Source organism: Silurus aristotelis (genome assembly GCF_946808225.1).
Source record: "Silurus aristotelis genome assembly, chromosome: 25".
NCBI classification, from domain to species: Eukaryota; Metazoa; Chordata; class Actinopteri; order Siluriformes; family Siluridae; genus Silurus; species Silurus aristotelis.
The window spans coordinates 11,473,491-11,498,903 of NC_139598.1; the positions used below are offsets into that span (position 1 = coordinate 11,473,491).

Sequence of the window (25,413 nt, forward strand, 5' to 3'; positions counted from 1 at the left end):
TCAATGGGCAATCGTTTCAACACTGCAGCTGGAATTGCTCACCAGTTCAGCGCTGAACATGGTAAGGATCTGTCTCGTCATACAGTGTCTCAAAGTTTAAGAGCATTTGGACTGAAAGCCCACTCTGCAGTGACCAAACCTCTCATTAGCAGAAAGAATCAAAAGGTAAGACTAAGCTTTGCTGAGGAGCATGTTGTGTGGACAGAGAAGAACTGGTCCAAAGTTCACTTCAGTGATGAAAGCAAGTTAATTTATTTGGGTCTGATGGGAAACATTATGTTTGGCGACAAACTGGAGAAAGACTGAACCCAAAGTGTGTAAAGAAGTCAGTGAAAATTGGAGGAGGAAGTGTCATGGTTTGGGGCATTTTTTCTGCAGCAGGAGTTGGGCCTCTTATACAGCTACATGGCAGAGTGAATGCAAATGTTGATCAGAAGCTTCTTCAACAACATATGGTTAATTCCATGCGTTCATCACCCAATCAGCCCGCAGTGTTCATGCAGGACAATGCTCTATGTCACACAGCAAAACGGGTAAAGCAGTTCCTTGAAACTGAAAACATTGAAATAATGACATGGCCTGCCCAGAGTCCTGATCTCAACCCAATAGAGAACCTCCGGAAAATCCTTGGCGACAAAGTTATGGCCAAGAAACCTACTAGAGTCACCGAACTGTGAAGGAGACCACAGTGGAAGAGTGGAACAAAATCACACCAGAGCAGTGTGAGAGACTAGTGCTGTCCTGTGGCCGCAGATGTGCTGAAGTCATTCAGAGCAGAGGTTTGTACACTTCCTACTAATTGCTGACTGTTGTAACCTTCAGAAAATTTTGTTGTAATTTTTTTCCATGCTACAGTCATTGTTGTTCTCTAATTTTGATCAGTGTGTTTTCTGCAAAATAATGTTTATTTTTTTTAAATGCCTTAGTTAATTTGTGGAAAAGGTGTTCTGGTAGCATGGTATAGACAGGACAAAAACTCCTTCAACTGTTGAGCAGTGAGGATGACATTATTTCAGAATTGTTCAATTGTTTATAAATTGTTCTCTAATTTTGATCGCCAGTGTACTTCTGAAAACTAGGGATGTGAAAAAGATTATTTAGAAATAAAAATACATACGGAGCAAGAAATCGAGAGAAAGAGAGAGCGAGATGTATAAATACATGGTATAAAAACAATGCACTGACCAACTGGTTGCTGTCCACTCTTTGTGTTTAGAATAGCCATCATACTGGATACAGATAATATGAGAGTGGGTTGAAGAGGGTGCTCTAGCTTCATCATAATGATCAGCTGCACAGTTTGGAAAGAGACTTTGTGGAAGGGGCCGAAAGTCTGAAGAATGTTTGCTATACGACTGGAAATTGATGGAGAGAGGGCCTTGCTATCACCCAGGTCAGTGCTGTGAGGTGCCTCAGGGAAGCAGGAGGAGGTGCCAGGTACATGGAAACTATCTGGGAAGAATTTCCCCCACGCTTTTAACTGCTCCAGCTTAGAAGGTGTTGGGTTCATCTGTAATGGCCTGCTTAACTCCACCTTTAGCTCAGCTGTGAAATCAATAACAAGGAAAAACAGACATAAGTAGTTATTTTTGGTTATGTAATTGTGTCAGCAGTAGCATTAATAATTTGGCTTGTTGCTAAATTAAATTAAGTAAAGCCCACAACCTTAATGGATGAAATGGCAAAAACGGAAAATGAATCGTGGAATAAGAGATACAATAAGAGTCTATTCTATGTTGAACAAATTTATCACATATACAACTGGTCTATTTAGAATTCAGGAATATGCAATAATAATAATAATAATTTGTGACTATAACAGTACATTGGTTAACTGCTATCTAAAGAGCTATCGGATTTGTTTGCCACATAAGAATCGTGCTTAGGAAATGGTATTAGTAAGGGGGTTTAATTAGAGCGGAGGTTCAAAAAAGAAGCTAGGGCCATATGAATCTCTGACTGAATCCTCGATCTCTCCAAGCCTCTATGTGAGAGAAGATTTAGTCATTTAAGCATGTGGAAAATATTGTCTTTGCTCCTACGCTCATCTTCTGAAAATGTATTCAAGTTTTTTAGGCTCTGTGCACAAGGTTCATTAAGTGTCAAATCTGTGCAAAAATCTTTAAAAGTCTCTGAGATCCAGCATCCACAGCAACAACAAAAACAACTACTACTGTTCAAGCTAAATGACTGGACATTACTGATGCTTCCACTTCATCCTAAGGTAGATCATGTAGTAAAGTCACTTTGTCAACTTTTGTCCCATGTTTGACGGTCCAATTTCAGTATTCCAGTGTTTGAACTTGATTTATGGTTTATTCTTATATGATCATTTTAATTGTGTAACTGTTGGGGAGGATTCAATCTTCTTTCTTTCCCGCTTGCTTTAGTAGACATGAGTGTTTTTGGACATCTTTAAAATGTTTACCATGTTGTCAAAAGCCAAACTTGTGTCCTCAGTAAGGGTTTTGCAAAGGGTTGTATAAGTTTCGTTCCATGAATAGGGCAGCTTATTCTACTAGGAATGGAGGTATGAGGGCTAGAATGTCCTTTGAGTCCCATTTTAGGATTCAGAGTCAATCCCTCAAACAGTTAAGTACCACAAAAACTCTCAAAGTAGGTGCACATAGAGAGATATCACTATGCATTTGGCCCATTGCACATATCCCAGAAAACATTAAAAGGTTACAAAGACAATGCTGGTATTAAATGGGGTTTGTCCAACAGCCCCCTGCATCCCTTTCAAAATTTGGAGACGGTTAATGTTCAATGAATGCCATTGCTTCGGGGGCTGAATGTCCACATGCCTTTGGTTTTAAATAGGACTAATAAGCTTCTGAGAAACATCCGTATAGGCAGTAGGTGTTCTTTTCCCATATTGGATACCCTTTTTGTCCAGCATGGTCTTCAGCTTCAGGTCTTCAGGTTCTGTTAATAAAGTACTTACCAATATGCCTGAGGGCCGAAGAAATTCTTACACAGCAGAGTTCTGCAGTCATGTCTCATTAATCAAGAGCCAATGGCATCTAATCATACTAAATATACGTCATGTGTTTATCCATTGTGCTACTTCCAAATGACTGGCATGACAGAAATATACAATGACACCCTTAACACCAAAAGCAAAAACCTTCAACACACTGTTTACTGTTGGTAATTTCTTTGTATTGGAAGATTACCATTGGCAATACTAGGTGATGTCAGACAGGACAACTGCCATCTGATGCAACTGCCCTCACTCACATGCTTCACATCCAAATAACTGCCAGTTCAGTATATGAATCTCTAGAGAATTTTCTATGGCTGTAAATATGATCTACCGTTTATGCTAAAACAGAGATCGTCATAAATTCAGCTGATATTTGGATCCAAATTGACAAATCATTTGTGCTATGTTGTGTACCTTATAAATTACGCAAGTTATAAGGCATAGAGAAGGGGTTAATAATAATGTAGTTGTATGTGTGCATCTGTGTGTATTGCACCTGGCCCATTAAGGAAGTCTCTGATGCAGAGAGAGAGAAGGGGTGGAGGGATTCCTGTCCTGCTGTCTGCTTCTCCAGCCACTGTCTCTAACCAAAAAACACTATAATCCTGAGTCTCTGGCAGAGATTTTCCTGTGTCTAAAAATTAGAGAAAAGGAGAAATACAGATATAATTTCATGGAAAGAGATAGAAAGGTAAACTGCAAACCAAATGATTACCTTAAGCAAAAAAAATAATATATTATTTGCATACTAGAGGTATAATGCTACAAACAGAGACAGTTCCCCCCTAAATTATAAGGCACTATAGATGCATCATAATTGGTGGGGAACTGTCTCTGTTTGTAGCATTATACCTCTAGTATGCAAATAATATTTTTTTTGCTTAAGGCAAAATTTTGGTTTGCAGTTTACCTTTTATTTGTTGCTGTATTTCAATAAAATAAATAAAATGTTTTCAATTAATTTATAATTTTTTTGACTTTGACATGCAAAGAGTCTTTTTTTTTTTTTGCTCATAAAAGGTACGTTAACTGGAGCATAAACAAATTGACAAAAGACATTCTGACCACACAAGGCCATGTTTATGTCATGCACCCTTGGCAAACTATACTAACTCTTAGAAATTCATTCATTCAATTGATTCATTCCAGGGTTTACTATTCCCTGGTAATGGTCTGCTTAAATTGTTTAACTGAACCATCAAAGTTACAAGAAAATGAAACGAGTTAAATGTAAAAACATTTTATGCCTGATTTATATGTTGCTGATTTATATGTTGATGTACACTGAACAGGCATAACATTGACATTATGAGTGGTAAAGTTAATAACACTGATTATCTCTTCATCATGGCACCTGTTAGTGGGTGGAATATATTAGTGAACATTTAGCCATCAAAGGTGAAAGAAGCAGGAAAAAGGATTTGAGTGAATTTGACAAGGGCCAGTTGTGATGGCTGGACGACTGGGTCAGAGCTTCTCCAAAACTGCAGCTCTTGTGGGGTTTATCTGGTCTGCAGTTGTCAGTATCTTTCAAAAGTAGGTCCAAGGAAGGAACAGTGGTAAACTAGTGAGAGGGCCATGATCGGCCAATGCACATTAATGCACGTGGGAAATGAAAGCTGGCCTGTTGTGGTCCAATCCAACAGACGAGCTTCTGTAGCTGAAATGCTGAAGAAGTTAATGCTGTTAATGCTCGACAATTCAGGACTGATTTGGTAGCAAAAGGGGGACCAACACAATATTAGGCAGGTGGTCACAATGTTATGCCTGATCAGAGCATATGCTGTGCATAAATATAAAAATCTTCACTACACAATCCAAATAAATAATGCAATGAATTCCACTTTAGTATAGGATCGATATTGAATTGAAGTAAACTAATACTATGACCCAACTCTGTGATAAATGTGTCTAAATTAACAAAAAATGTCAGAGTCCCCGTAGTTTCACATTTAGATGTCTCTACCGGCCAATTACTGCAGAGCTGAGTTTTGGAAGCCTGCTTCTGAGAAACACCGTTCAGACTTTAAAATAAATAAATAAATAATAATAATACAGATTAATAGCAAAAACAGATGTAGAGCTGCTTTGGTCTGCATTGGTAGACCAAAGAATAAAAGAAATTCAATTGAATGACTCGCAGTAAGAAGGTAAGGCAGCCTACCCAGGTAGGCATAGTCAGAGGCAACTCCCTTCAATGTGAAATCAAACAGCGAGAGCTCTAGGCGCTGTCTGCGCTGGTGGCAGCTGAGGAGGGTTGATGGCTGTGTGAGCTGCAGGTAAAGAAGCGGTTGCAGCAGGCCTCCTCCTACACCTCTTCTCCCAGGCTGTCTGACAATAGTAGCACCCAAAGTTTGCCTTGCATGTTCCCTGCTAGTAGAGGACAACCCTTCCAACATGAGAAGCCCTCCCTCTGAAGAAGCACTAAGCAGGTCTCCTGCAGCAACTGGCTCAGGCATCTGAGGTTCTGTATGTTCTGGATCCTTTGGTGTGTTAAGGAGTTTCTTGCTTGTGTGTCCAACAGGTTCTGTAGTGGATGCCGAAGCCTGGGTCATTAAATACGTCATGAGAGTGAAGCTGCTGGCAGTGACAAAAATGTCAAAAGGGATAAAGGACAGATTCTTGGTGATGGTCGGCTGGCGGGAGAGGCATGTTAGTTGGCGGTGGCTAGTGGTGCTATGCTGGTCATAATGAACAAAGCGCAGGTGTTCACTGTCACTGCCAAAGCCACTGTCCTGGCCACAGGGCATGCTGCCCACACGTGAGGTCTCCACATACCCTGGAGCAGATACATTTCCACGGTGCTTCTGCCTATGCTTCTACACACAAATACACACACGCGCACACACACAGTGGAAGAAAACAAATATATAAAAACAGTATATTAAAGATATCAATGCATAACATTTATCTAAATGTGTTTTGGAAAATAAAGAAAGGGAGACTACAGACTACTGGGAGACACTGTTTTATACATATATGTGACTGTACTCGGATCTGTTACTTCACTCCCCTCTCATTTTCATTAACTGCAGCTATAAAATGTATATGAAATTCATATTTAAGTAATACATAGTGGGCTTACTATTTCTGCATTTACTACATACACTCACTTTAGCTCTTGCTGATATATTCTGTCTTGCATCCCTTAATCTTTCTTCATTCAAATTTAATTTACAGTGTCAGGAATTGTCAATTTAGTAGTATTGGTGACAAAAAAGTAACATATGCATGTGATGATACGGTGGGGGGGGTTAATTTTTTTCCCACTGTAGGATGAGCAATTAAAAAAAAAAAAAACAGTGAAAACTGTTTGGAACTTGATAGTGAAATATACAACAAAATATAACTACAAATATACTTGATTTAATTGCTTTTTTCTTATTGTACAAGTACACATACTCCTGGGAGCCTTGACTCATAAAAGATGTGACTGTTTTCTATAGACTTAATGTAACCTTTTCAAATTTGCTGCAAAAACCATGTACTTTTCAAACAAAGTGCACTCCAATGAAATTTAATCTTCCCAGAAACATTACTGTTAACTTATAATTAATTACTTGTGAAGTATAAATCTGCTTTCTATATAATATTCTATACAATATAAAAAGTGTTTTTTAAAGTGGTACAAGTCAAACACTTGCCATACCACAGCATTGGGAAACATACAAACAACACTTGTGTGTAAGAACAGCTCAATGTCTGGGCTACAAAAGCTTTCCTACATCATGATATTGGTAACATTAGCATGTAACCATCTCTCAATAAAACACATATTCTCTATTCTCGCACTGTTATCTTGCCAATGACCACACATTCACCATAATGACAGACAGAAAGGATGGTTTCAATTGCAATTTCATTGTTCTTCATTTCACTTAACTCTGCATCCATGACATCCATCCATGGCCCCCTCACCACCTCCAGTATTTAAACCACATACGTGAAAAATAGCCCATATGCCTGAACCGTATCCCTGATACCAATAAACAGCACATCAAACAACTGATTTTAGTCTTAGACTTCCTAAATTACACAAAAACTTCTTATAACAAATATAGGAAAAAAACTAAACACTAAATGGAGCTGCTGCAACAAGCTGGCACCAGTTTTACACACATTATTATGATCATACTGTAACCGGGTTCCCTGGTGGTCTAGTGGTTAGGATTCGGCGCTCTCACCGCCACGCCCCGGGTTCAATACGCGGTCAGGGAACCAAACCCAGCCATTAGGGTTTCACAAGCCAGTGCACTCTTAGTGCCAGTCCCAAGCCCTGATAAATAGGGAGGGTTGTGTTAGGAAGGGCATCCAGTGTAAAAACATGTGCCAAATCAAACATGCGGATCACGAATACGGATGATCCGCTGTGGCGACCCCTAATGGGAGTCGCCACATTTCACATTTTATATATATATATATATATATATATATATATATATATATATATATATATATATATATATATATATATATATATATATATATATATATATAAAATTTGAATTTACAGTAAATCCAGAATTAATAAATGCATTTTTTTTTTAATGAAATTACATTTTTTATGGGTGACAAAGAGGCATATAAATATTTTAACACTGCCAGAGATATTGCTTTGTCAGTGGTTGATAACTAGTAGCCATAGAGACACACGCCAAAAGTAGGTATGATGTATGAGAGGTTCCTTCCATTGTACTTTTTCTTGTCATCATACTGTTGTAAGTTGTTCTCTCATCTGTCCATAGGATTCTTCAGAACTGTAAAATTCTAGACCTTTTATTTGCTCACTTGTAAGTGAATTTATGAGGAAATAACACGCATCTGGCTATGCAACAGCTGGGCAATTAAATGTCCCCATAGGAGCAAACCACAAATATTAAGTATTGTAAATCCTACAATGTTTACCCAATGTGCATGTAAATACCCTCTAATTATAAAATGTTTTTTAGAATTATAATAATAATTATAATAATAATTGAGATTAAAGCAGATAAATTACACATATAAGAGTAGCCCATTAAGATCTTCACCCGTTAGCTAGAATAATTTTTTAGCAATACATATAGAATATTTATCGTGTATTATATATGTACATATATTTTGTAATCTAATATATGGTCCTATTATTTGATTTTAGTGTTGTGCGGTTACATCAGATTAAAACACAATTATAAATGAGGACTCTACCTTAAATGTGCAATTTTTCTTGTCATTGATTTAAAAGTTTTGCAAACCTAAGAATCAATTTATTTAGACAATCCTGAACAAGTGATCTTCATCATCCCTTACCATCCTCTTACCTGTCCTTCAGTGGGGGCAAGAGGCAGTAGCACGACTGGCTTTCTCATTCTAGATGATCATAAGGATTCATTTATGAAAATAATATGCATGTGTATTTACTTCTGTAAAGCTGCTTTGGGACAATGTCCATGTCCAAAATGCACTGTACAAACAAAACTGAGCTGAAATGAACTGAACTGAATTGAATTGAATTGAATTGTTTGGGAGGGAGTGGGTAACTATTGCCTCCTTCCCCTGCAGCAACATCGATTAGTAGGCTTCGCACTTGTGTGTTAACTGGGGATCTTGGGTATTCAGTTACAAAACAGTGATTTAGGTGACATGTTAAGACACACCATGGGAATCCACTGAGGTAACATAATAGTCCTTCAGATTTCACAGAGGTCAAAAAAGCACTGCTGAAACTCCACTAAAACATTTTTTGTGCCACCTTAAGAACAGGTGTCTGAAACCTTAAGGAGGTTGAAAAGGAAGATCAAGTTCAGGAATTGGGGTAATACAGCTTAGAAGACTCTAATTACAAACTAGGTGATGGATTTTGATAATGTTATCCACTCATCTACAATGTACTTTTTTAAGCAACATATTGTTTTACACTAAATCTAAATCATTATATCATGAAAAGGATTGATAGATGTTGGACCATTACTGCTTTGTTATGAGCTGGACTAAAGTTAACATACATTAACACAAGGACACAGGAAATGTATTAGAATGCATTAAATATAAATTAATAAATATAATCAGAAACCATAGATTAACAACATAACAACTGAAGTCAAATTTAACATTAGAAATTCAAAGGGTGCATGCCACAAAATACAGACATATGGAGTTCACATGAACAGCGCACAGTGGAGTTGTAAAAAGGGCAGCACAACAATGCCCCTACAACTATAGGGATCAAGAGATTCAGAAAACCAGAGAGCCCAGGCTGCTCTACTTTACCATCTAGAACATCAAATTCAGCCTTACTTTTTGGTTCAGGATAATAAACAATGTAGAGTACAACAAAGTTCCCTGGGGCACTGTTCACAATACTTCTGGCAAATGGTACTGCAGTATTAGGGTGTATGGAAAAAGCTATAAAAAGTTTTTCAACAAGCCATATAACAGCTTAATTGAAAACTGGATGTTAATGTTGCAAATGATCTTTCAAGTGTATAGCGTGAACGATACGACAGTACTTTACTTTCACACCAACATGTTTGCATATGTTATGGCACGTAAATACATAATAATGTTAAATTCTATATTTATGCAAAGCCATTTTTCTGCATCTTGCACACTATAATATATAACCAAAGAAGAGAAAAGTAGAGAAAATTTGGGCAGATTTGAGAGGTTGATTCTTTTCGGATTGTGGCATAGCAGTGAACTCAAAAAGAAAGGCATGTCCTCACTAGAGGAAATTCCACTATAAACCACAAGGCCCAATTTAACCAGTAACTCCATAACTTAGAACTAAGATTTAGTTACAGTCCACCTCCTAACCTCGGGAAAACATAAAGAAACACTGTCAAAAGACAAAAGACCTTTCAAACACTGCCACATCATACAGACATCTGAAACACCAAAACCCAATTAGGTCATAGTGTTTTGGTGGACTGCCTTGGATACTGTTAGACAAACAGCAACATAGCTAGAGAATATATGCAAAAAGGAAGTGAGCATAGGGATACAAATGCAGCTCAGGTGCCTTTTTGTGTGTCAGAGAACCAGAGCAGAAAAATAAGAGCCCTCTACAAAAACAGGAGTGTATCCTTGGGCCAATAAAAGCGGGAAGACTGCTTACAGCCATGCTTACTGAAAAAAGGTGACAGGTGGAGACAATGTTTTAAAATCCAAACAAAGATTTAATCATCTGAGAGTGAGCCTGCCATATTCTTCATTCTAAAGAGACTTCTGCTGTCTTTGGAGCACCAGAGATTTTACCATTTTGTCTGAGCTTTGATTTAAAAACTAAAAGCATACAAACTTCCACCAACAGTAAATGCACATGAATTGGCCTGTGGATATGTGTCAATGAAAATGAGCATGAATGTAAAAATGAAACATTTCCAAATTTTCTGTTTAGATTTCCAAATATTGTTTTGGACACTTGGAACTGTATGAGTATATTAACAACTGGGTATTAATGTGCCTGGAGTTACAGGTTAGAGAATGTTGTGATTTCATCTGAATCGATCTATAATGTAAAAACTCTTTACATCCCTAATAAAATGGCTTTAAAAATAACATTTTTAAATTAAGTGAAAACAATCGTAAAATTTTAGGAAAAAAAAATAAATAATGGACCTTTAGATTTCATTATATTTTTCCGTCTTTTTGAGTAGAAGTCCACAAAACAATCGAGATTCATCCGCTTCTAACATCATATCTTTTTGCACAGGCCAAATTCAGGCACAAACAAAATAGATGAAAAGTGTGTCCTCTCAGAATCACTAGAGCAGTACATTTACATGCACATTAACGACATTTGGCAGACACCTTTAAGGCAGAGTGAATTACAATTAACTCATTTATATATATATTTTTTATTTATATATAATTATATATAATTTCAGCAATAAAACTAAATTTTTCTAAAAAAGGAAAAAATAACTTGTTAATTTTAAGAGACCCGTTATTTTCCTATTGTATATTTAGTATTGATCTTTAATGAGGAAAAAGTATTTCTTATACAATAATAGATTAATTGATTAATCAATGGCCTACTCTGTAGAATACTCACTTAATTACCAAAATAAGATCGCTGCAGCCCTAATATACACATTGCACACACATACGTTATTACAAACGGATCTAAAAGTAACAAACCACTGAATATAACTGGGATAATTAGACAGTTTTTCCCTCAGACAACAGCTTTTGAGTTGAATCTTTCATTTTGATCTCCAACCCAAATGTCTTCACTATAGCAACAGTAAAAAATAATTGGCCTAGCCATTCCAATGTAGAGAAATTTATCTTTTACTGACAAAATGTTCAAATGTTAAAGTAATCCTATATTATAAATCAACAAGTAGGCTGGAGTCCATTAGGGTAGCTTACTCAACAGGATTGGAAATCCTGCAGTAGAGGATTCTTAAAATTAACTATTTTGTTATTATTATTTTTAAAGGTACCCTATAAATCTGTACTGTTGTTTACCTCTGTGCTTTTTTCTGAAGTCCCAAAAATAACCAGGTTGGAGAGGATCAGTTGTTGGATGAGCTGAACCTGAGACAAACTTAGAAACATTTCCAGGGCTGATGTGACATTCAACTCCAAGCTGTGCCCACACACCACAATATCCTGTGCAAGAAAGAAATGGAGAAGGATATATAATAAAAGGGGTAATAAAGCTTTGCAATGAAACTTGTCTGATGCCATGTTTTAGCTGTTTATCAAAAATGCCAAAAAGTAACAAACTAAAACATAAACGTTTATACTGTACACAGAAACAAACATTACGTACACAGACAGAGAGCCACACACACACATTTCTACCCACAGTATCTCGTATGTCTGTGGAAGTGTATAGATGAGGTATAAACCCATTACTAATCACTTACTAGTACTTGTTTCTAAAAAATTGTCTGGTTTGTACCTCCACTGTACTGCTGTCAGAGGCAGCAGGTTTACGGTAGATGATGGCAGGGGCGGCTGTGATGCGTACAGAGAAGTCAGTCAGGATAGGAGTGAGAATTGCTCTCCTCTCTGGGTGCTTCTGAATGCTTTAAAAAGCAGACACACACATATACAAGAAAAACAATAAATTTAGACCATGTTTTGCCATTAGGCCAGTGTAAATGCATGAGAACAGAACAAAATAATGAACAAATAATATATTAATAGACTAAAGCAACTGTGTTATTTTTAATAAATGGTGCCTATAATATATATTTATGTATATAGTAATGCATACATAACAACTACATCTGGAATATACCAGAATAGGAATTGTTTTCCTTAACTTTCATCATCAATCTACCTGCCCTGCAAACCAAACCATGTTTAAAAAATATCCCACTTCTTCATTATTTGCTTTTTCCGGTTGGAATGTTTTGTTAGACGTGACACATGTGTGCGATGTTATGAGGCGATTGTGTGATAATTGATACTGATGAGTTTGTATATTAAAAATAAGAGAATGCCCATCATTCCAGCAGACAAAAACTGATCTTGCATTTTTGTTTTTGTTTAGTGAAGAAGCTTAGAACTGTTTAATGTATAACAAGTAATACAGTAATAACAAGAGTAATTTCCCTAAAGAAAATAAATAACAGGGCACCAATTCTCTCTCTATTTATTACCAATATTAATATTATCATAATTGCCATAATCAAAGTCACAGAGCTCACACTTTTTCTTCAAGGCAATGATTACTGTAAACATTAAATAAAGCTCTTGACCTGCATCTGTATGATTCTTTGCTTTGTACAGCTGCCATATGATTGGAAGGTTATGTTGGACATTCCTAATTTTTTTTTATTATTTACATATTAACCGGTTAAATTAGAAACAGCCTGCCAAAGAAACAATCGTAATGGTGAGGTGTAGATCGTGGAATTTACCTGCTGGCCATATTCCACTCCAGTGCTGGATTTTGAGAACTTCTTTCACCCTCTGTTTGTGTGCTGCCTTTCGTTCCTTCTCCCTGAGGCTGCAGCTGCTCCCATTGCGCCGTGCCCACATTAATGCTCTGGAGATCGATTTGATACTGACGATCCTCAACCTCTGACCCTGGGTCACGCAGGACACCAAGATTCAGTGCTCTTCTAAAGAAGACCAGAGAAAAGGAGAACAGGGTTAGGAGACTACTGCTTCAGGTATAATACCATCATGGATCTCATAATGCATATGCTGCTCTGTGTAGCCATCAGAAACCCCTAATTTAATGTGCTTTAGGGCTGACAGTCACTACATACTGTATGTGTTCAGGTGGGGATGCATTTAAAAAAATTCCAAATATACAATGTTGATACAAAACAGCCAGTTTGCACTTTGTACAAATCTACAAAACACAGAGTGTTCTGACTTCCAAGGTGTTTTTGAGAATATCATACTCCGGCTAGCAATGTGTAAACAAAAACGTGTCAAATCTCTGTTACAGGTTTTTAGTTTATGATTTCTTTTTATCATTTTTTAAATGCTTTAACATGTACAGTCAAAATTTAAAGTCTACTAGTGATGACAATATCTTGAATATTTGAATATATTGGCCGTATGTGAAAAAAGTAATTGCCCTAATAACAGGTTGTGCCACCCTTTGAAAAACAACTGCAATCTAGTATCTGTGATATTGGCAATGAGTCTTTAACATCACTGTGGAGGAACTCTGGCCCAGTCTTCTTAGCAGAATTATTTTAATTCAGTACATTGGAGGGTTTTCATGCGTGAATGCCTGTTTAATGGTTGGATGGCTTGATTATTGGGAATAATCAAGATGTATTTTTGGCATGTTCCTTATGGTCAATAGTGGCTTTTGCATTTCTCATGAACACTGACCTTAACTGAGGCAAGTGGGGCCTGCAATTCTTTAGATGTTGTTCTGGGCTGATGAATGAATGAGCTTGTGAGAGTGAGTGTGTTGTGTGTACTCACTGGTAAATATCTTTCCGCAGTATAGTGCGAGTGAGAGGATTATCTGCCTGAGGCGCCACGTTGACTGACCCGATCTTCAGAACAAGTGTATCCTCTACCTTCTCTTTCATTTGAGAATCTGCATAACCACAAAGTAAATTATCAATCACACTCAGCTGATGTCTTATTAAATACCTAGAAAGTATGCAGTTGATGTATTGCTCATATAGAAATAAATCCCTATATCTGGGAGCTCACTGCTGTCCTGAAGGGGGCAGAAAACCCGGATCACACTGGAATTGACGTAGATGAGTGGCAGACTGCTTGAGGAAAAGGCACGACCTCTCATTGGCTGGCCTGCTGAACGGCATTCTTTGACTGTCCGTCTGGAAGGAGGAGGTGAGACTGTGTGGAACACCTGGCTTATGCTAGCCAGTAGGGGGCATGAGAGAACCAGGTCAAATGGCTGGGCAGTCAGCAGGATTTCGTGCAGGTGCTGTGAGGAGCCGTCAGTCCCACCACTACTCATCCTCTGAGGTCCTGCTCTCTCTTGCCGTGCTGTTAGCTTGTGAAGGACATTGCAGGTTACAGCTTGTGTGTAAGTCAGTGACAGGAAGCCATGGGGCTGGTGGCATGCCTCCAAAGCCTTTGCTGCCATCTGTTCAACCAGGAAACCACATACAGCCAGTCAAATGTCAAAGACATTGAAGAGTACATGGATTTCACTAAAGCTGACCACTAACATAATTAGATTATATATTTAATTATTTCAGAGTTTGAGAAGTGTCTGAGCCCTGTTCTGATTTCTGTGTTTGTTGCTAGCATGATAATAAAATAAATATATAAAATAATTGCTAATATGATGATAAAAGAAATTAATAAAACCTTTTATTAAAGCCATGCTGAGGGGCAATGCCATATATTCATGGAAATGCATGTTTTTTTTCTTAAACTTGTTATTCTCTTTGAAAACTCTCTTTCACCCATTATATAACGTATAGCAAACGTCCCAATCATTATAGTCACAAAAAAAAAGACCAGTCTTACTTTAAAACTCCAAATTATATAATTATCACACTGGGCAGGTTTCAGTTATTCATCTCCAGTGTATTTCAATTCTATCAGGAAATCCTGACACAGAATTTTGGGATTTATTTTTTTCATATTGTTACAGAAAGCCAGACAGGTCCAAGAACATAAACTTTTCTCACATTTAAAACGAATATGAGCATTAATTTCTGCATTTCCATGATTTGTTTATCATATTGTTACGTTTGTTTGTTTTTAACACAACTAGATTAGGCTTTTATGTCCTTGTAGCAAAGTTGGTGTCAAACTACTCGAAAACTCAGCAGTTACATCTATAAAACCTCCATAACAATATCTTTAGCATCTCTATTCTCATGTGTAATTGGAATTTGAATCAATATTATTATTATTTTAAAAAATGTATGAACAGTGTCTTTACAGCACTTGTCAAGCATGAAAACAGCAGAAAAAACCGACATAAGCGTGTCAAGGATGAACAAAATTGCAAAGGATGAATTAGGTTTGCCTGATAGCTTTTTGAGGAAACAGAGGATTCAGCAGCCTACTGCAAACATACACAAAAGTTTGACTCTAAAATATATAAAATCTAGAAGCCAAAAAATTTAAATGGTGTACAAATGGATTAGAAATGTGTCACTGTGTGCACGTAGGCTGCTGGAAATGTTAAATTGCCAAAACAGAGACAAAACAGAAGAGCTTACAGGAGAAAAGAAGGCAGAGAATTGGCTGAAGTGGTCTTGATGCTTGACTTGGCGGAGCAGCAGAGTACGTCGGTTCAGTTTGTCCGTGCAGGATAGCAGCACCCCACTATACACACCTGGCCACAAAAGACCAGCCTTCCCACTAGAACCCCAATGCAAGTTTCGACAAACAAAAAAAAAAAAAAACAGACAAGATTTTATTCATTGGTAATAGAAGACACTGAAAAGGACGGAAGCAGCATCAGCATAGTGAAATTACAGACTCAGGCAAATGATAATTTCAGATTGCTTATAGTGGGACAAAAAAGTATTTAGTCAGCCACCAATTGTGCAAGTTCTCCCACTTAAAAAGATGAGAGAGGCCTGTAATGTTCATCATAGGTACACTTCAACTATGAGAGACAAAATAAGAAAAAATCACATTGTCTGATTTTTAAAGAATATATTTGCAAATAATGGTGAAAAATAAGTATTTGGTCAATAACAAAAGTAAATCTCAATACTTTGTTATATACGATACATGGCCCCATTCATTCTTTCCTTTACATGGATCAGTCGTCCTGGTCCCTTTGCAGAAAAACAGCCCCAAAGCATGATGTTTCCACCCCCATGCTTCACAGTAGGTATGGTGTTCTTTGGATGCAACTGAGCATTCTTGCTCCTCCAAACCAAAAAGCTCTATTTTGTTTTCATTTGACCATATGACATATTCCCAATCCTCTTCTGGATCATCCAAATGCTCTTTAGCAAACTTCAGACGGGCCCGGACATGTACTGGCTTAAACAGGGGGACACGTCTGGCACTGCAGGATTTGAGTACCTAGTGGCATAGTTTGTTACTGATGGTAGCATTTGTTACTTTGGTCCCAGCTCTCTGCAGGTCATTAACAAGCCCCCCCGTGTGGTTCTGGGATTTTTGCTCACCGTTCTTGTGATCATTTTGACCCCACGGGGTGATCTTGCATGGAGCCCCAGATCGAACAAGAATATTATTTGTCTTCTATGTCTTCCATTTTCTAATAACTGCTCCCACAGTTGATTTCTTCACACCAAGCTGCTTACCTATTGCAGATTCAGTCTTCCCAGCCTGGTGCAGGTCTGCAATTTTGTTCTGGTGTCCTTTGAAAGCTCTTTGGTCCTGGCCATAGTGGCGTTTGGAGTCTGACTGTTTGAGGTTGTGGACAGGTGTCTTTTAAACTGATAACGAGTTCAAACAGGTGCCATTAATACAGGTAACAAGTGGAGGACAGAGGAGCCTCTTAAAAAAGAAGTTACAGGTCTGTGAGAGCCAGAAATCTTGCTTTTTTTTGTAGGTGACCAAATAGTTATTTTTGACCATAATTTGCAAATAAATTCTTTAAAAATCAGACAATGTGATTTTCTGGATTTTATTTCTCATTTTGTCTCTCATAGTTGAAGTGTACCTATGATGAAAATTACAGGCCTCTTTCATCTGTTTAAGTGGGAGAACTTGCACACTTGGTGGCTGACTAAATACTTCTTTGCCCCACTATAAATACACATTTTTCCACATTCCAATTTTTTTTTATGTTTTTTGATTTTCACAAATATGTTTAATAATTAGAACTGTTAGGCATGTGCAATATTTAATTTATTTACTATTTTATTTATTTATTTTCCTCCAAATACTATCTCTCAGCTCAATTAACAAATTTTTGATTACCTCGTTACTGCGGATTCGAGATAAAAGTAAAATAACTGCTACGTTTTAAAATAGAGAAAATGCAAATTTATGAATTTATTTTTGTTGTTTTAATAATAGAACATAAAATGCATGGGGAAAAAAAAACAATATTGCACAAGCCGAAAACATAGATGAACAAGCAAAACTTAATCGAATGACCCTGATTCAGTTTCAGCAACAAGCAATACTACCCAGCCTCACCCAATCTTCAACACCAAGAAAAAATCAATCAGCAGCTAATTGCATCCATCTTAGCCGATCAGAAGAGGTACGGGTAGAACCACACAGAAGACAAACACTGCAATGCACGTTTGGAACTTTCTGCAGTCAGTCTGCAGCACATATGCATTCTGTGGATTGGAACAGCTCTGAAATACACACTGCTGCCCCCCCCCCCCCCCCACTGCCCTTGTATGCTGCAGAATAACTGTGTCTGTTCCTCTGTACAGTATTAGTTTAAGCAGGCTCTGTAACTGCTGGATCTCACCACTGCTTTTTTCTTGCACTGCAGAATGACTCCTTCAAAACAGTCAGCCTCACCTGGTCTAAAACATAAAGCCTATCTCATCATGCAATCTCAACATACACACCCATCTACAACCTCTCACAAATGAGACAATGTTGTCCTTAAAGCAGCCATGGAAACAGTGTTCGGTAATTAGCATTGCCAAACAAATGATGCAACTCAAGTTAACAATCAGTACAAACACTCTCAGTATATAAATCATTTTCCTTCCGCTATTTCGTACTTGCCAGATGTGTCCTACCTGGTTCTGTAATGGTCAATGTTGAAGCTGCTCACTTTACATTTCAGTTTCGTGTACACGTCCTGCATGTCCACTGATGCACTTAAATCCTCCAGTTCACTGAGCACACAGATCTCTGTAAACAAACACAAAACAAAAACTTTCCTCTTAAAAAAAAAGACTGTATGAAAAAAATCCCCCAAAGAACAAACAAACATCTTAAAGAAGCTGCAGTACAATCCTGGAAACTTATGCAAAAAGAAAAAAAAGCTACAAGTGTTTCGCTGACGGTACAGTTTTTGCAAAAAAATATTCCAATACTTTGGCTGACCTTAAAAATTATGTGGTCTGAAATCAGAAATGCCAGGTTGTAAATTCTGATCCAACTTCTAATAGCTGGCATTTGATCTCAAACTCAAAGCCAAAAAAGAGTGAGATAAAGAGCAAAGGGTTGTGCTCAAAAGTTTGCATACCCTCAAATTGTTAAACATTGCCATTTATTTAGAAATTATAACTGATAATGCAAAATAATTGTTTCTTATTTAAAGATAGTAGTCACATGATGTCATTATCACATAGTTGTTTAACTTCTTTTAAAACCTAATGGTAACTGAAATAATGCAAACAATGCTGATCAAAAGTTGACATATCCTTGAACTGGCCACATTATAAACACACAGTTTGACACAAAGGTTTAAATGGCGCCTAAATAAAAAAATAATTTCACTCCTGTGACTCATTGTAATTGTAATTAATGTCTGTGCATAAAGAAAGTGAGTTTCTCAGCTCATGCACTGACTCAGCTGGATGCAGCACCGTGGGAAAAACAAAAAAACTGCCAATGGGCCTGGTAATAAGGTAGGTGAACTTTATAAAGCAGGAAAAGGATATAAAAAAAATCTCTCAACATGTGTACATGCCAGTCACAACTGTTTATACTTTGATAAAAAAGTGACAAAAGAGGTTCTGTTGATACTAAGTCACATCAGGTAGACCAAGAAAGGGGGAGTGGTAGCTCAGTGGTTAAGGTGCTGGGTTACTGATCGAAAGGTTGGAGGTTCAAGACCTGGTATCGCCAAGCTGCCACTCTTAGGCACTTGAGCAAGGCCCTTAACCCTCTGTGTTGCAGGGGCGCTGTTTCATGGCCGACCCTTTGCTCTGACCCCAGCTTCTGAGTAAGCTTAGATATGCAAAGAATGAATTTCACGGTGCTGTAATGTATGTGACAAATAAAGGCTATTCTATTCTAAAAGACCCTCTACTGCCAGAATTGATTGGGATGCAAAGAAAAACCCACAAACAACTTTGAGAGAAAAACAGGCTGCTTTGGGAAAAAGTGGTGGTGTTGTTTCAAGGAGCACATTAAGTAGACACTTAAATGACCTGCATGGTCGAATTGCCAGGAGAAAGCCGTTACTGCGCCCATGCTACAAATTAAGTCCTTTTTTTATTATCATTATTAAACTTAAAAAAAAAAAAACAGAGTTAGTTTAGTGTCACTGTGGCTACTCACTCCGTACCGGAAATACGATTTGTACTGCGTTGTAAAACTCATATTTTGTTTTGCACATGCACAAAAGCATACAACTTCCATTTTTACGGCAGTCTCGTGATATGGATTCTTTAGGTTACGCTTCAAAATTTATCTTAAAATGAAAAAAATCCTGACAGTTCCCCAGATTGAGGGAGTGAATGAAAGATGGAAGGAATGAAGACATTTGTTAAACTTTGTCCAAATAAGTGCTTATGGATATTTGTGTTCATCAGCCACAACGGTATTATGAAAGGCAGGTACTGATGTAGGTGAGGAGACCTGGGGTGCAGACAGGTCAATCCAAATTCATCCCAAAGGTGTTCAATAGGGATGAGATCAGAGCTCTATAGCAGGTCACTCAAGATCTTCCTCTCCAAAGCATGTAAACCATATCTTCAAGAAGATATGACAGCTATTATACATATTGCCAGTTATTTTGACAATAATGGGTGTATGTTGAGTTATTTTCAGAGGACAATTAATCTATACTGCTATACAAGCTGCACACTGACTACTCTGAAATATATATCTAAGTTTAATTTCTATAGTATTGTCCCTTGAGAAGATATAGTGAAATGGTTGCTGAAATGTGAGGGGTGTACTCACATTTTTTGAGATACTGTATATTGAAGTGAAGTGAAGTGAAGTGAAGTGAAGTTATTCACTGTTGACACACAGACTGGTTGGGAGGAAAAAACTCTACCTGTCTTTGTGGTTGGATCTGGAGCAAACAGTTTGACAGTCAGTTTGGGCAGCATCCACTGCATCCACAGGCTAACTTTCCCACTGGATCCACCAATTGTACTCGTCTTCTGCTCTAAAGTTAGAGGCTCAGAGAAGGAGGGGTCCTCCCCAGTTGGTGCAAAGTCACCCTGGATAATGCACATTCATGACATTTTTATTAAAATAGCCCACAGATACATGTGTATATGGTCAAGACTGTCGTCTGCAGATTTCTGTCCCTATTAGTATAAGACATCTGTTAAGTATAGATACTGATGTATTGATCGAATGTGACCTCTAATGATATGTCATTAACCATGTTTCAGAGGAAAAGGAGAAAAAGAGAGGTCTAATTACAGTGGAATGTCCTTCATTTCAGAGTGTTGCAATGGCTGTCTCTCATTGGGACACTTTGTCATGTAATTTTTATTATGTCAGTACCATTTAACTATTTTACAACTCGTTGCTATGGGCACACATTACAATTAAGTATGTATCAGCAAGGAGACTTTAGGTAACTAATGAAGTCTAGCACCTGCAGCCTTTTAATGCAGAGTATCGAAAATCACCCATCATGGTTTACTTTGTTTGGTTTGCTGTCAGACCCTACTGAACCCTGAATGTTTTTTGAGCTACCGTGTATTCACACTCTAGATAATGTGGCTCAATTGAAACAAAAATAATTAGAAGAAAAAACTAGCACCCTGGTATATCAAAATTCTGTACATTAATCACTCTTACCCCTGTACATATGGACCCATACCCTTATTTAACACACTGCTATTTGTAGTAAATAGGCCACTTTTACACTTTTGGTTAGATACTAACTACATTTAATTGGCTCTGTACATATACATATATATGTGTTATATTGTATAAATGGACAGCTTTCTTAACTTTCTAAGCTACAGAACAGAATATTTTTATATAATGATAAAATGACAACATTTTAAGTGTATCTGATGCAAATAAAGCATTTGACCCTGACTGTACTTTTCAATCTTCACCATCTATTTCCATGAGGAATATTTTTCACAGCGTACATAATATGATATACATAAAAACTGATATACATAAAAAGTTTCTCATTTATGTTCCAAAACATTGTCCATGTCTTTTCACATCGAATCAGAAAACCAAACACACCACACCAACACTATAGTTACCCAACCACCCCCTTAATGTAAGCATCTGTGTGCGAGTATATGAAGTGTAAGCGGTGGGTCTGAGTGCAGTAAATGTCTGATATATGTATAACAGACCTCTGTGTGGGAGCCCAGGTCAGCCGATCGACTTAAGCTGCCATTATCAGGAGGAATGGTGCCTGCACTGCTGTGGAAGGGAGAGGTAGGTCCACCAGGTTGGGAAGGAGTTTCCCCTTGAAAGCCAGATGCATGCCACAAGATTCCTCTTCTTTGCAGACAATCCCAAACACTGCTCCAATTTAGATATAACTCATATAACAGCTGCACCTGTGAGCAGAAAAGACTTTATTATTACATAATCATTTCGAACAAATACAGAAGTAAGTAACCCTATTAGGGACTCAAAACCAAGATTTATCTTCCACTTTATCTTGGGTCTAAAATTAGTTTATCACATACATTCATGTATAAACATATCCAAGAGGAATGCAGAAGAATACATTCAACCATTGATCACCATGCCATGAAAATAATAATATAGAAAATGCTTGTGCAATAAAATATTTCCCACACTTATTTTCTAGTTTAAAATATCAAGATATTTGATATTAACTTGCAGAAACAGTGACCTTAACAAAGACAGGAAAATTAGCATTTTCACTATTACAGTTGTACAGGACATGGAAACGCTTCCATATGAGCTTCCGGTGCTTTCAAAAGCTTTCCATATCATTATTTAACAAATTGTTTGACTAATGTTCCCATGGCCAGAATTTCACTATTTATGCTGCTTTTAAAGTCCTTGAGCATGCACTATAACCAGAACAGGAGTGTAAAGTGATCTACTAAACTAAGTTTTATGGTCCAAACTGAGCCATTTTTGTTCTGTGGCATCCTAAATACATGTAGATAGTAGATATTGAATTTAACTACGGTAACTGAAATCGAACATAAATTGATATATTTGATGTGATTATATATAATAAAGAACAGTTGCAGGGCATCCAGGTAATTGTTAAAACCACAAAGTTTAAAAAATCTGTTAATTCCTTTATTATATTCTAATTAATAATAGTTTAACTCATTTTCAGTTTCATATGCGAGAAAAGCTGATACACAAAATATGAAAAGGTTATGATGTCTTGTGACTATTAGCTGCTGTAAATGTAATTTATTAAAAGGTGTTGAATGGTGCTTAAGTGCTGGTGCTTTAACACTTTAGTGTCATTTACATAAATATAATAACAGTCTCCTGCAGGATTGCTTTTTTAATTACTGATTGATTTCAAGTAATGGTGTCTTGGCTTTCCATGTCTTTTTTCACCTCCCTTTCTATATATGTTCAATACTTTTTTCCTGTCATTTCACACTATTAAACATAACTTATTTTATGGACATGTATGGTTTTTTGGATTTTTTTGCATGTGTGTATATTACATGGGTTGTTACCAACATCTCGTAGAAAAAATGTGTGCATGGCAACCTAAGAAATAAATTTACTAAAAAAAAATGGTAACGTGTTCAACATTTTGCCCGCTGTTTATTTTACCCGCTGTGTGTGTGTGTGTGTGTGTGTGTGTGTGTGTGTGTGTGTGTGTGTGTGTGTGTGTGTATATATATATATATATATATATATATATACATATATATATATATATATATATATATATATATATATATATATATATATATATATATATATATATACATATACATATACATATATATATATATATATATATATATATATATACATATACATATACATATACATATATATATATATATATATATATATATATATATATATATATATATATATATATATATATATATACAGTGAGGAAAATAAGTATTTGAACACCCTGCTATTTTGCAAGTTCTCCCTCTTAGAAATCATGGAGGGGTCTGAAATTGTCATCGTAGGTGCATGTCCACTGTGAGAGACATAATCTAAAAAAAAAATCCAGAAATCACAATGTATGATTTTTTAACTATTTATTTGTATGATACAGCTGCAAATAAGTATTTAAACACCTGTCTATCAGCTATAATTCTGACCCTCAAAGACCTGTTAGTCTGCCTTTAAAATGTCCACCTCCACTACATTTATTATCCTAAATTAGATGCACCTGTTTGAGGTCGTTAGCTGCATAAAGACACCTGTCCACCCCATACAATCAGTAAGAATCCAACTACTAACATGGCCAAGACCAAAGAGCTGTCCAAAGACACTGGAGACAAAATTGTACACCTCCACAAGGCTGGAAAGGGCTACGGGGAAATTGCCAAGCAGCTTGGTGAAAAAAGGTCCACTGTTGGAGCAATCATTAGAAAATGGAAGAAGCTAAACATGACTGTCAATCTCCCTCGGACTGGGGCTCCATGCAAGATCTCACCTCATGGGGTCTCAATGATCCTAAGGAAGGTGAGAAATCAGCCCAGAACTACACGGGAGGAGCTAGTCAATGACCTAAAAAGAGCTGGGACCACCGTTTCCAAGGTTACTGTTGGTAATACACTAAGACGTCATGGTTTGAAATCATGCATGGAACGGAAGGTTCCCCTGCTTAAACCAGCACATGTCAAGGCACGTCTTAAGTTTGCCAATGACCATTTGGATGATCCAAAGGAGTCATGGGAGAAAGTCATGTGGTCAGATGAGACCAAAATAGAACTTTTGGGTCATAATTCCACTAAACGTGTTTGGAGGAAGAAGAATGATGATACCATCCCAAGAACACCATCCCTACTGTGAAGCATGGGGGTGGTAGCATTATGCTTTGGGGGGGGGTTTCTGCACATGGGACAGGGCGACTGCACTGTATTAAAGAGAGGATGACCGGGGCCATGTATTGCGAGATTTTGGGGAACAACCTCCTTCCCTCAGTTAGAGCATTGAAGATGGGTCGAGGCTGGGTCTTCCAACATGACAATGACCCGAAGCACACAGCCAGGATAACCAAGGAGTGGCTCTGTAAGGAGCATATCAAGGTTCTGGCGTGGCCTAGCCAGTCTCCAGACCTAAACCCAATAGAGAATCTTTGGAGGGAGCTCAAACTCTGTGTTTCTCAGCGACCGGCCAGAAACCTGACTGATCTAGAGAAGATCTGTGTGGAGGAGTGGGCCAAAATCCCTCCTGCAGTGTGTGCAAACCTGGTGAAAAACTACAGGAAACGTTTGACCTCTGTAATTGCAAACAAAGGCTACTGTACCAAATATTAACATTGACTTTCTAAGGTGTTCAAATACTTATTTGCAGCTGTATCATACAAATAAATAGTTAAAAAATTATAAATTGTGATTTCTTGAATTTTTTTTTTAGATTATGTCTCTCACAGTGGACATGCACCTACGATGACAATTTTATATGTGTGTGTGTGTGTGTGTGTGTGTGTGTGTGTGTGTGTGTGTGTGTGTGTGTGTGTGTATATATATATTTTATTATCATAGTAACTACAGTTGGAGAAGTGACTAGCAGACAGTTAAGCATTGAATGTGTAGAATTGTGAGAAGCGCAGTGTTGTACCTGTGGGTTGGAGACTTTTACATGAAGTGGTTGCAGGTCTACATGCAAGCAGACAATGAAGGAATGTCTGGAGTCAAGAGAGGTGGAAGCTGGCAGTTTGTGAGAGGTGACCGCAAGGGTAGAGGTACAGCCTACTGGCTCCAGGAGGGAGAGCGAGCGCTGATGCCCCAGCAATGTATATATACTGAATTGGCCTACTGTAAATGTCCAGGGGAAAGCATCACCTGCATACATATTCATGCGAAGAGAAGCACATACTGTATTGAGAAAACAAACAATCCACTTGAAATATTAGCACTTCAGCTCACAATCATTAGCTCAACTTGTAATCAACAGCTTAAAACAAAACAAAAACCCACCCTGACACCCTAGCACCACTACCACCTTGTTTGCCACCTTCACCTGTCCATTGAATTTCTGTG

At 37.4% G+C, this 25,413-nt stretch overlaps 1 protein-coding gene across 8 annotated transcripts in view; it reads right to left on the reverse strand.

The window, feature by feature from the left end:
• Positions 1 to 25,413, reverse strand: part of vps13b (vacuolar protein sorting 13 homolog B) — a 104,756-nt gene that overhangs the window by 27,387 nt on the left and 51,956 nt on the right. For 6 of the 8 annotated variants that reach the window (XM_083529775.1, XM_083529770.1, XM_083529772.1 and 3 more), the window contains exons 24-36: positions 24,992 to 25,215; positions 21,580 to 21,789; positions 20,298 to 20,466; positions 18,082 to 18,196; positions 15,610 to 15,751; positions 14,117 to 14,516; positions 13,880 to 13,997; positions 12,850 to 13,053; positions 11,883 to 12,009; positions 11,444 to 11,587; positions 5,154 to 5,808; positions 3,486 to 3,623; positions 1,186 to 1,545 (exon numbers count right to left, since the gene is read on the reverse strand). In XM_083529775.1, coding sequence (XP_083385901.1) covers positions 1,186 to 1,545; positions 3,486 to 3,623; positions 5,154 to 5,808; positions 11,444 to 11,587; positions 11,883 to 12,009; positions 12,850 to 13,053; positions 13,880 to 13,997; positions 14,117 to 14,516; positions 15,610 to 15,751; positions 18,082 to 18,196; positions 20,298 to 20,466; positions 21,580 to 21,789; positions 24,992 to 25,215 — 3,006 coding nt within the window. Of the gene's footprint in view, positions 1 to 1,185; positions 1,546 to 3,485; positions 3,624 to 5,153; positions 5,809 to 11,443; positions 11,588 to 11,882; positions 12,010 to 12,849; positions 13,054 to 13,879; positions 13,998 to 14,116; positions 14,517 to 15,609; positions 15,752 to 17,801; positions 17,860 to 18,081; positions 18,197 to 20,297; positions 20,467 to 21,579; positions 21,790 to 24,991; positions 25,216 to 25,413 lie in introns of all 8 variants that reach the window. The other 2 variants (XM_083529774.1, XM_083529773.1) reach the window with 1 other exon arrangement.